This window comes from Mandrillus leucophaeus, unplaced genomic scaffold, assembly GCF_000951045.1.
Source record: "Mandrillus leucophaeus isolate KB7577 unplaced genomic scaffold, Mleu.le_1.0 Scaffold676, whole genome shotgun sequence".
Taxonomy (NCBI): Eukaryota; Metazoa; Chordata; class Mammalia; order Primates; family Cercopithecidae; genus Mandrillus; species Mandrillus leucophaeus.
This window is the reverse complement of record NW_012107319.1, coordinates 884,724-898,025: the sequence shown is the minus strand read 5'-3', so window position 1 is coordinate 898,025 and position 13,302 is coordinate 884,724. Positions and strand designations below refer to the sequence as shown.

Genomic DNA, 13,302 nt, shown 5'->3' with positions numbered 1-13,302 from the left:
AGTCACTGGGATAGACTTTGTTTCTAATGTTTCTTTAAGACAGTATTAATTCTGAGCCTGACACTTTTCTCTCCACATATGTGGTGCAATAGCAGGTGTAGTGCAGGCATTTCTTGAGTTATGAACATCAATTTACAAATGTTTCTTGGATATCAGTAGCCAGTTGCTCGTCTTTTTCCTCCTTTCTTGATTTAATCAATTTTATTTTCTTATTTTGTCTAATTAACTTTATAAATATTTGCTACTGTTTTTAGTGCAAATGTAGAGCATTTCCTCTATTTATATGGCTTAAAAATAGTTTTGAAAGCAGAACCAGCCTCAGAACTTGTGCATTTGTATCATTGACCTTACCGTCCAACTGTTACAGCCTGTATTATTTGGAGTCAAACTACCTAACACCTTGACTCGCTGTTTCTTCAATTTATTTCTTCTTATTCTAATATCTCAGTTTTTGGCTCAGATATTGATCATACTTCTCTGACTTCCACAATTCATGTGTCTATTCTAGTTTCCATTTTTCCGTGTTTAAATTGATTAAAGTTGTGAGAGGGATATGAAGGTTTGTAATGAGATGATCTCCAGAGAGCCTTTACAGTTTTGTGAGTCTGTGTCCTTAATCTGCTCTTATTGTTAAATATCTTGTTGTTATTTCATTATTCATGTGCTTTGGTATACAATAGATTTAATTTTGATTACTAAATTTTTTGTTAGGTATCTCTGTTCACTTAAGCTTATTGTGATATAATTTATAACCAATTTCACAATTGTATCAGAAAATAGTACCTGGTGGTTCTTTATGGCGAACAGAAAACTGTGCTCAAAATCAAATATGTATAGTACTAGAATGTTTGCAAGGTTATAGATGCCAAAGAGAATAACATTTTGTTAGAACCCAAATATTGTGGCTGCTCAGACATATAAAACCAATATGTGAGGCATAGGCATTAATTTGAGGATTTTGATAGCAGCAATAAAGATGTTGAAATATCTTTGCATTAAATAGGAATGCAATGGTGTCTTTTTTGTTTTTGCTACTTTAAAAAATCAATTTACAAGCTTTATAGTTCCCCCTACCCATTTTTGTTCCTTTTTCTTAACATAGGGATTAAATTCCCTAGGAGTAAACCCAGCTCTATCAACAGACAGCAGTAAACAACAACAACAATAAAAATACAAAACATTTTCTGAGAGTTTATGTTAATTATTGAACAAGAAGAAAGTATAAGGAAGAAGTTCTTTCTGGAGCTTCCTAACTTTTTTCTAGGCTCTTTTAGAGCTGATATGTTGAATGAATTAAAACGAAGTGACAGTGGGGCACAGCCACCAATAATGCTAAGCATTATCAAGACTTTTTTTGTAATTTGCCAATGAAAGCATTACTTTTTTCTTCTTCAGTGGAAATTTTGAAATAACAATTTTCAGCATTTTCATTACTATTAATCTCTGTCTTAAAACTATACTAGGTCTCAAGTATAATATGCTTAAAAAAGTTTCAGACAAAGATGTGAATTTCTTTCCAGTTCCATGAAGCTTGGAGTAAACTTATGGAGTGGCTGGAAGAGTCAGAAAAGTCTTTGGATTCTGAACTGGAAATAGCAAATGATCCAGACAAAATAAAAACACAACTTGCACAACATAAGGTAGGTCCATAATTAAGAAGAGCATATTGTCTCATTATATAGTTCAAGATCACTTTAAAATCCTTGCTTCATCACGTGTTTATTCATCACTAAAGAAAAAAAGCTGTCCAATGTGAACCTATATTAAATTTAAAACCTATTGCACTTCATGTTAGTCGTGTTGCAGTATCTTTACTCTTCAGTGACCATTTCATTAATGATTCCAAGGTTAATTGTTAAAAAGAAAAACATACAAAATAAAAATGGAAGTCGTCTACATTCTAAAACATATAAAGGATTTGTAGTGGTTTTGAACATTGGCATTTCAGTTTTTCATGATAGCTGTCTTTTTCTGTACTTTCTTTGACAGACAAAATAGCACCTTGAAGATAATTCTGTAGAAAAAGTAATAGATATTTGAAATATAGATTCTTTTAAACAATAGAATGAGAAAAATTGGTTGCCCGTACCTAAATTCAAAATTAATATTTTATTGTGTTTGTGCACATATAAAATTACACCCAACCTCAAAGATATCCAAAGACATGTTTATATAGACTAGAAAAGCATGTAGAAACACTGTTTTTTAAATATTTTCTACCTTTTCTATGTCTATCACATTTTATACCTACCACATAACATTCAAAGAGCATTCTCTCCCACCCTTCCCAGCTCTTTTGAATTTGGATTTCTATGTAATTCTATTTATAAAGTGACCCTACCAGCCGTCAGGGTGAGGATGTGGGTAAAAGGAGAGTGATTCTTGCTAAGGGTTTTACAATTTTAGGCATGTACATATAAATTATCGCTTGAAACATGATAATTTTAAAAGACTGGAAAAATTGCGCTGATAAAAATTTTATCATTATCAGGAGGAAATCCTGGCCATCATCTTCACACAGGTGGCTGCTTCCGTCAGTGGGTCTAACCTTTGGAGGTCATGATTAGAGGGATGGGAGGAAACATATTGAGCATCTGCTCTCTGGCCAGATGAGGGCTAATGAATGGCTTGCTCTGCTGGCACCCTTTGTGAGCTGCCACATTCAATATTGGGAGCACAGTGACAGTGAACAGCACCTTCCTTCCTTCCCCTCTGATAGCGAAATGAGAGCTTCCTTCTCAAAATAGAATGCTTTATTTGAACTTGAACATGGATGTTGTATCATGTAGTCTTATGAAAGTGTATTGCATAGTCCTATAAATAAGAATATCTACCTTTTTAGAGTCTCTGTTTGGCAACAGTGATGTGTATTCAACCATAACACTTTTTGTATGTCTGCTTTGTGAAGAAAATCTCTGTCAATACCATGATTCTATAACATTGGCATTCTGTTTAGAATAATACGAAAAAAATATTTATGGATAACAAACTGTAGAAATAATGTGATTATAATTGTGTTGTCTATTACTTAGAAATTTCCAGATGCACTTGCCTATTACCCATGACAAACTAAATAATTTAGTCATATTAAAACATTTTAAAGTATGTAGCTTTTAAAGGCAGTAAAAACTTCTTAGGTAACTATAACCTTGAGATTATTTTAGAAAATTGTACATTTGCATAGCATTTTACTATCTAAGGTAATTTTAATTTGCTACAAGGATTGAGAATCACTATATTAATGTTTCCATTATATTTTATGAGTTTGTAAGCTTCCCATTAAGTTGACGTTTCTTTGTTCTCATTCCTGCTATTGGATATTCAGTAGCAGTTATCTCATTCTTTCTACTCTTCCTGTTGAGTATTTATAAACATCTACTAGGTGTAAGATGATAATGAGAGGTGTACAAAGACAATGTCCCTGCTCTATAAAAGCTTATAATTGAGTTGTGTAGAAAGACTATACAGATGTTCCTCAACTTACAATGGGTTTTTATCCCCATAAACGTGCTGTAAGTTGAAAATTTTGTAAATCAAAAATGCATTCAATACAACTAACATTAGCTTAAAATAGAACAAGATCATCTAACACAAATCCTGTTTCTATAGCAAAGTATTGAATACTCAGGTAATTTATTGAATACATGACTGAAGTATGGTTTCTACTGAATCCCTGTGACTTTTGTACCATGGTAAAGTCAAAAAATCCTAAGTCATCATAAGTCAGGGACTGTCCATAATTCATCTCCATTTATTAGGAATGCCTCTGTTAATGCCTCTTACCTATTTATTAGTCCCAAGAAGAAATGCACATATTTTTTCTTGTTAAATGTATAGGAGTTTCAGAAATCACTCGGAGCCAAGCATTCTGTCTATGACACCACCAACAGGACTGGACGTTCTCTGAAGGAGAAAACCTCCCTAGCTGATGACAACCTGAAACTGGATGACATGCTGAGTGAACTTAGAGACAAATGGGATACCATATGTGGAAAATCTGTGGAAAGGTAAAATGTTCTTTAAGACAGTTTGGTTACTCTGTAGACTTCTTTCAAATACGCAGTAATGGTGCTTTGCAGGGACATTTCAAAAACCTTAAATATTTCCTTTGCCTAAGGAACTTCTGCTTGTCCTAAGTACCCCACACAAATATCATCTGCATTGAGAAGACTTTGCTGTTCATTATTTTTAACTACTCATTACAATAAAAAGTGATATCATTGTCCAAGCTTCTGCCATCTCACACCTGACTACACCCACTGCTTCTGACTCGTCTTCCCACGTCCACCTTTATCACTTCTTTAACTCAATTTCTACGTAACTACTAGGATTGTCTCTTAAAAATGTAAATGGAATCTTGTCATTCCCCTCCTTCATACCCTTTGGTGACTTACTACTGGGCATGCATTGAAACATAGGCTTCTTAATGTGATGTGCAAGGTACCACTCATCTGGCCCCAGCATTTCTTTCTAACTCCATCTACCCTTTTTTGATCTCCCTCGTTCTTATTACATTTCCATGAAAACCCAAGACGTATTTCAAAAATTTTAAGTAATTAAGTACAATAGTAGTAGAGTTCAAATATCTTGTACATGTTTCCAAATTTTCCTGTTGATCCTTAATCCTAATGATTTTTGTCAGCATCAAGATTAAATAGGTTATATTCAGTTCTAGGGAACTCAGTAAGTTTTTGTCACGTTAGTTTTTTAAAAATCTTAAATTCCTGAGCCACAAAATTTTACATACCTTTTCCAGTATTGTATATATGGTTTTATTTACAACATTTTTGAAAAGACAAAATAATGAAGTCATGACAAACAGATCAATGAATGCTAGGGGCTTGAAGACAGGGACAAGGTGTGTCTATAAAGAGACAGCATGAGGGAGAATTTTGGGATGGTTGAACTGTTCTGGATCTTGATTGTGGTGATGGTTACATGAATCTATATATGTGTTAAAATGTATAGAAGTGTATATGAAAAAATGTCAAGTATACTGCCTGATAATCTAAAACAAAATTTTAAAAATATTTGAACAATTTTAAAGGTCGATTTTTATAAAGAAACATGAAGAGTCCATGGTTTCCAAAGGTGGGAATTTTCCTGGAACAGATGCCGTGTATTTAAGGAATAAAAAAGAAAGTTTAGAAAAGTTTTGGGTTTTTTTCTAAGAAGAGCAAAGAAGCAACAATGAATACCAATATACTGCTCTTCCTCTTGAGTACCAGTCAGCCTTCATCAATTAATTTTAGATGTTCAGATATATGAGTGGCTTTTTTTGTTGCAAGGATCAATTCTTCTACCTTTTTCCCTAGACAAAACAAATTGGAGGAAGCCCTGTTATTTTCTGGACAATTCACAGATGCCCTACAGGCTCTCATTGATTGGTTGTATAGAGTTGAACCCCAGCTGGCAGAAGACCAACCTGTTCATGGAGACATTGATTTAGTAATGAATCTGATCGATAATCACAAGGTAATGTTATCTGGGGCATTTTATTTTATCTTGTTTGATTACTCTGAGTGTACAAGAAAATATGAACCATTTAAATTAGCTTTTAAAATCAGGAGACTATAGATCATATGACATAACTGTCTTTATTTTTGAAATATGTGTCTGAGCAGAACCTGGAAGCTACCTTTAAAAGTGATGGGGAAATATTATTTAGTGTCAGTGAAATACTTTTGTTTTTAATTACTGGATCTAAAACCTTTTTAGAATTTAGAAAGTGATTTCATTCTCTGGTGCTTTAAAACAGATTTCAAGAATGTTTTACTGTCTTTAGTTATGCACTTAAACAATTATGTAATAAAATTTAAAATCATTCATTCAGTGACCTGACACTAAGTTATTGCATAAGTGTGTAGATTTGTGACATGATCCGTGGGGGTCATGACCAACTGCTTTTAAAAATATGGAACCAAAACTGTTTTAACCTTGCCCCTTGAACTATAGCAATTTATGAGTCAGCAGCATGTGCTATGAGGGATTTGATTATTGTTTACTTCAAGAAAACTGGCTTTCTTGAAATCTCCTGATACATTTATGTTAAACTGTCGTGTCACGTAAATCAAAGGTAATATTCAAGGTGTCCAGCTAAGTGTAAGGTCCTAAATTATGATCAAATCATATAAAACAACTTAGCCTGGAAACAATATGAAGCATAGTACTAATTTAGAATAGTTGTGTCGGAGTTGACTTTATATAAAAACATCTTACATCACTCTACTTGAATTCATCTTGTATTTCCTCTGTCTAGTGTTTGAGTTCAGAAAACTTATTTCATTTGTAATGTTCTCTTTATACTGGTTATGCTATTTTGATCTTATCATTCTTTTTAAAATAGTCTTATTGCATATTTATTTTCCCTTTTTTCTTTCTATTCTATCGTTATACCCATAAGAGAGTTTGTTACACTCAAAAAGTGAAACAAACTAAATTAAAATAAAATAAAAGAATAAATAAAGAACAACGGTTAGGTCTATAAAAGCTAAAAATTTAAAAATTACATGGCTTTGCTTATATTGAAATAAATATTTTGTGTATGGTTAATACTCCTCTATTTCCTGGCATTTATTCAATGAGTAATGAATAGCGTAATGTTACTTTTTACATAAATGCCATTTCTGTAAACTCACTGTCTAAATATTTAGTACTCTAGGTAATTGCCAGATCTTTTATATATTAAAGGTCATCAAGAATGAATGAATCATTTAGCATTAGTAATACAACTGGAAGGCTCAAGAAGTTCAAGTATGCAAAATGCTTTGGAAAGTCTGCTAAAAACTATTGGACTAGTCCTATCATAAATGGAATATTTAAATACTGTACCATTTGCATATGTGTTTATGTGTGTGTGTGAATGTGTGTATTGGTGTATATGTGCGCATTTGTATCTATCTGCAGGCATATCATAACTGTTAGAGTTGAATCCGTCAAATAATCACTTTTGTGATAGGCTCACTTTTGTGAATGATGTGAGTGTCAGAATAGAAACCTATAGATAAGGCCAAATGGTAATATTCATTTATGATGATTTTTTAAAAAACTCATTAATTTCATTGTGACAGAGTGTTGGTTATTAATGTTTGAAAGATCTAGTTGCATACACAGATTCTTGGATCAAAAATAAAGAGCACTGGGCTCACTTCTTAGATCAGTCTGTGGCCAAAATAAATCAATTTTAATTTCTGGCACATCAAAGTTTGTCAAAATTAGGCAGGAGAAAAAAAAAAAACAACCCAGAAACTTTTCCTCTAAGGTGAAAGACGGGGATTTAAGCCTCTAAAATTTGACATTATGAGTTAGTACCTAATATATTATGAAAGACCAAGGAGTTTTGTAGGAGTCAAGGACCGTCTGCCAACTTCCTATGGAATTCCCTGCCATTATCTCTAAGAACTCCATGGTACACACATCAGGATTGTTTAGTCCTCTGTTAGCTTCTTAGGTACATCTCTTAGAGTAGTGCCGAAGCCAGGATCACTTGGAATTCACACTAATTATTTGAGAGGAATTGGGACACCATATTAAAGAATCATTAAAAAAAGGAATCTGATACATTGTTTTATGAAATTGAAATAAAGAAGGCTGGCTGCCATTATTTAAATCCAATATGTCATTTTAAAATAAGGTAATCTCGTTTTCTCACGAGAATGTGACAGGACTGAATAAATGTATACAAGACTATTCTTGATGATGCTCAAATAGGAGTAGTGTGTCGTTTATCTTCTGAAGATGCTGCCAGAAATATGGTTATTGAACTTTAGGTCTTAGATATCTGTACATGATGTTATATGCACATATATATCTCAAACAGTATGTGTTACTGTTTTGGTTTTGTAATTAAAAATAATTTTTCAAAATATGGTCTTCTTAGGCCTTCCAAAAAGAGTTGGGGAAGAGGACCAGCAGTGTGCAGGCCCTGAAGCGCTCAGCCCGAGAACTCATAGAAGGCAGTCGGGATGACTCCTCCTGGGTCAAAGTCCAGATGCAAGAATTAAGCACACGCTGGGAGACCGTGTGTGCACTTTCCATATCAAAGCAAACGCGGTTAGAAGCAGCCCTGCGTCAGGTAAAAACCATGTAAATGAGAGCTGGGTGTAATGGGAAAAGTATTGAAACCTCAACAAGAACTATTCTAGTAAAAAACTGAGTAAACTGTGAGTAAAAAACCTCGTGTCTCAATCAGGACAGTCTGAAGAAGGAAATTCTAATAGCATCATTGCCTTGATCCTTCTCCCACCCTCCCCCATGAATTTAAATTACTGCTAGAGGGAGGCATTCTAATCTTCACATAGAAGTGCTGCTTGAGTAATGTTTCAGCTTGGAAGTATGATGGACTGCCATTCATCTAAAATCAAGTTGTTAAAGTGGTAATTTTTTCTTCATATAGGCCTTTTTTATATATTAGGTGTTTTCTTATTTTTAAAATATGTATATCTTTATCTTCTTAATGGGAGTAGTGAAGCAATTTAAATTTAAAACTTTTTGTTTTTTTTCATTGAAAGGATGAATCCACTATACAGTTCTGTAAATTGTGCTAACAGGCATATTTGGGAATTTTGTTTGGTGTGTGTGTGTGTGTGTGTGTGTGTGTGTGTGTATGTGTGTGAACTCTTAGGCAGAGGAATTCCACTCGGTGGTACATGCCCTCTTGGAGTGGCTGGCTGAGGCAGAGCAAACCCTGCGTTTCCATGGTGTCCTCCCAGATGATGAGGATGCTCTCCGGACTCTCATTGATCAGCATAAAGTGAGTAATATATAAATGCTAAGTAAAGCTACATTAGAAAATCAAAGCAAGGAAAATAGACTCATGATTACAAATATCAACTGCATGAATATTTTCCTTCCTGAGAAATACTTAAACACCTGGTACATTTGAGAGTGTACTTCTGTCCACCTTGCTTACATACGTATGTCCCCGTGCACCCACACACATGTATGTGTACCTGTCTTTTTATGTTTCCTTTTTAGGGAAGGTAGTTATTCTGTTTCCTATCTCAAGGAAGCATATTGATTTATCTAGGCTTTTTGGCTTTTGACCAAAATTGGTCGATATTGTTGCAGTCATTATGTGGGTTTCAAAAATAAAACTTCTTTAATAGGCAGTTTGGCATTTATAAAATTATACCTGTAGGATTGTAAATTAGTAATTTTGCCCTTTGTAAACAAGACACACAGGTAATTTAATAACTCACCTTTAAATCTATTTTTAAGCCTCCGCTGCTTCTGTTCTTAATCAAGAGCCTTTTAAATCCTTTTTAGAAGTAACCTATAGTATACATTAAAAATTTTAAAAATGAATTCCACAAGCCAATATTCTGTTGAATAACTAACCAAGTCTAAATCTGGCTATTGAGTTTTCAAATCAAGATTTTTCCTGTGGCAATGCATGAAACTTGCCAAAACCCTTCAGAGAGTGATCCAGATATCTCTTAACAGATGTTTTTTAACCTTTGACTCAAAAAGTCAGGAATTTGAAATGGTAACACTCAATGTAGTGTTGATGTGAGCATTTCCTATTAACTTTAAAGGATCTTTTTAACACCAGTAAATAATTTTGTCTTTTGAGATCAGGCTGGAAATACATCATTAATTTTAGTGTAGCATAGATAACATCATCTGTAGAGAGTTGTTATTTTAATTGATACCCTCTATCAAAAATGGGTTGCTGCATCTATAGCAATGAAATATTGCCACGTCATTTAAAAAGTGGTGCAAGCTTTCATAGCATTTTCTGGAAGAATGAAATGCTATATACACCATTTAAATTTGAAGCTAGAATATAAGAAGAAGACAATTACATCAAATTTATTATAAATTTTTGAGTCCATTCAACATTTTGAAAATGTAGTTTATATTATATTACTGTGGCTTACCATCAGCCAGCATTGAGTTCTATTAACATTCTTAGGTTTGGGTCTCAGAGTAGCAATAAATATTTGCTGGACACCACTTAAAGCCCGTCGTGCATATCTAACACCCTACAGAAAGGAGCCTATTTGTGGTATCACCACTCTCACAGGACCAAGAAACCTCCAGGAGGCAAGTATCCAGAGCAGGGGTAGTGGTTTTTATAACAAATTATTTTTAAATAGCATAAAATTACCAGTAATTTTATAAAGCATTTCTTAATAATATTTTGCAGTAACACTATTCATTCTTTTCCATCTCTTCTGTTTCCCTTCGCACATTCACCATTCACCAATCAAAGAAAAACCAAATATTTAATTTCTTAACACTAGGACTAGAAACTTCTTAGTATAATCCAGTTTCTAAAAACGGCAGGCTTTCCCACATGAGAACAAACCAGTAAGGTAAGGTTCAGACTAGGTTGGAAGGGCATAGAATTCAGTGGAATGTTGACAGTCCCATCCACCAAATAGGTGTACAAGTGATTGAGAGTACATTATTTGTATCAGCTGTTCTCTGGGGAAACACAGATGTTAGATTAACCTATTTTTTCCTCTTCCTTATAATGTTGCAGTTTTTAACTTTTTCCATTTAAGAGGATCTGTATTGAAAAAGTGATAATTTTTTAAGTTATGATATTTAAAAAGTAGGTCATGTTATCAGAGTGTACCATCAATTGAAACTTGACTCTATTATAGTAAACTTGTAAATAAAAGGTCTAGAAAGCATTTATTCAGTAAATCATATACTCTTTTGAACGAATTACTGGGAACATAAAAATGAATAAAACACAGTCTTTTAATCTTATGGACCGAACAGTCTAATATAGCAAAATGCCAGAGTAGGAGATATGTCACAGAGCTGCTTCACAGAGATTAAAGACAAAAGGCCACTTATATTAGAGTAAAACATATAAAAATATTATATAAATTTAAATTCAGAGAGTACATGTACATGTTTGCTACCTGAGTATATTGAGTAATGGTAGAGACTGGACTTCTTTTGTACCAGTCATCCAAATATTAAACACTGTACACAATAGGTAATTTTTTAAATTTTTCAACCCTCAGGCCCCTTTTATCCTCCATGCTTTTTGGAGTCCTCAGTGTCTATTATTTCCATCTTTATGTCCATGTGTTCCCATTGTTTGGCTCCCACTTATACGTGAGAATATGTGATATTTGATTTTCTGTTTGAGTTACTTCACTTAGGATAATGGCCTCCAGCTCCATGCATGTTGCTGCAAAGTACACGATTTCATTCTTTTTTATGGCTGCATAGTATTCCATGCTATATATGTACCACATTTTTTTTATCCAATCAACTGTTGATGGACACTTAGGTTGGTTCTGTGACTTTGCTTTTATGAATAGTGCTGGAATTAACATATGAGTGCTGGTGTCTTTTTGATATAACAATTTCTTTTCCTTTGGTTAGATACCGAGTAGTGGAATTGCTAGGTCAAATGGTAGTTCTAATTTTAGTTTTTTGAAATATATCCATACTGTTTTTCATAGACATTGAACTAATTTATATTCCCACTAACAGTGTATAAGCACTCCCTTTTCTCAGCATCCACATCATGTGTTGTTTTTTCACTTTTTAGTAATAGTTATTCTGACTTGTGTAATATGATATCTCAGGGTGGCTTTAATTTGCGTATCTCTGATAATTAGTGATGCCGAGCATTTTTCATGTGTGTGTTGGCTGCTTGTATGCTTGTATTTCTTCTTTTGAGAAATGTCTGTTCATGTCCTTGTCCCAGTTTTTGGTGGAGTTGTTTGTTGTTTTCTTGTTGAGTTGTTTGAGTTCCTTGCAGATTCTGGATATTAGTCTTTCTTCAGAGGCATGATTTGCAAATATTTTCTCCCATTCTGTAGCTTAGCTGTTTACTCTGTTGATTCTACCTTTTACTGTGCAGAAGCTTTTTTATTTAATTAAGTCCCATTTGTCTGTATTCATTTTTGTCGCATTCACTTTTGGGATCCTTGTCATAAATTATTTGCCTAGGCCCATGTCCAGAAGAGTTTTTTCTAGGTTTTCTTGTAGTATTTTTATTGTAAAACACGTATGTTTCAAAGTGAACACCCCTCTTCACATAGTGTGAGTAGCACGGGCGTCATCGACATCTGCGGCCTCTGACACTCATTGTATAATCAAGTAATTGCTCTTGGTGCAGGGGTCCAGAGAGACTGGGGTGTCTGCAGATCTCTGACATTATATATGAGATTTTGGAAGCATGTCACATTTTTAAGGGCAAAGATTCTCAATTTGTAGTCACATTTTCAGAGTTCTATGGTGTGTTTATCTATGGATGTAGTTCTGATGGTAGAAAGTACAATTATGTATGTGAGACATTTGTAAAACATTTATTTGAAAGATCATCCTCGAGGATGTCAAGGCTTTGTTCATTCTGCTTGCTCAGAGGGACTTGCTCGAACCACTAGAACTGCCAGAACAGAGGAGAGTGCCTCTTACTGGCATCTTAAAGGGACAGTTCTCACATGGGCTGACGTGCTGTCAGGCTCACTCTCTGCAACCTCCCCCTCACTTTTTCATGCCTGGACACTTTGGGCCCTGTCTCCCGTACCCCCAAACATTTATATTTCCTTACCCTGTCTTCTCTCTACTTAGTACTTTTAAATTCATGCTCCTATATTTCCTGGCATAGTTAATGCTATTTTAAATATTAACCTCCTTATCTTATTTGTTAGAACTTATTTTTGGTCAATCAATATTGTTTCTATCTCTAGCAATACTGCCTCTCCCAATGCTATTCTCCATTAATAATATAATTATATCCAAATTTGGAAGAGTTATTTTTTGTATAATACATTTTTAAAGCATGAAATATCCTATAAAGTTGGCCCTCTGTATCCAAATACTCAAAAATAAAATAGTTAAAAATATTCAAAAATAAAATGGATGGTTGCATCTGTGCTGAAGATATACACACTTTTTTCTTTGTCATTATTCCCTAAACAATACCATAACAACTATTTACAATTATTTACATTGTATTAGGTATTATTAGTAATCTAGAGATGATATGAAGTATATGGGGAGGATGTACTTAGGTCATATGCAAATACTACATCATTTTATATGAGGGAGTTGAGCATCCTTGGATTTTATTACGCACAATATCCTGGAACCAACTCCCCATGGATACCAAGGGATGACTGTACTTGTATTTTAAAGTACATATTAGAAAGTACTTTTTCTATTTTGTCCCCTTTTCCTCCCCAATTAGTAAATGATTTCCACTGTGAATAAACCAGTTGAAGTTTTTGCTTATTTGTTTAGTTCTGGCAGTCAAACAAATGTCACCAGAGTTTTGTTTTCAGCCAATGCCAACAGTTAATTGAAGTCTTTGTTTCTGCTGTA

General features: G+C 33.9%; 1 protein-coding gene across 1 annotated transcript in view; it reads left to right on the top strand.

The window, feature by feature from the left end:
• DST (dystonin) overlaps window positions 1-13,302 on the top strand; it is a 504,672-nt gene that overhangs the window by 472,000 nt on the left and 19,370 nt on the right. Inside the window, 7 exon segments of the mRNA XM_012002056.1 lie at window positions 1,521-1,640; window positions 3,838-4,007; window positions 5,316-5,475; window positions 7,880-8,074; window positions 8,624-8,874; window positions 10,927-10,946; window positions 13,092-13,105. Coding sequence (XP_011857446.1) covers window positions 1,521-1,640; window positions 3,838-4,007; window positions 5,316-5,475; window positions 7,880-8,074; window positions 8,624-8,874; window positions 10,927-10,946; window positions 13,092-13,105 — 930 coding nt within the window.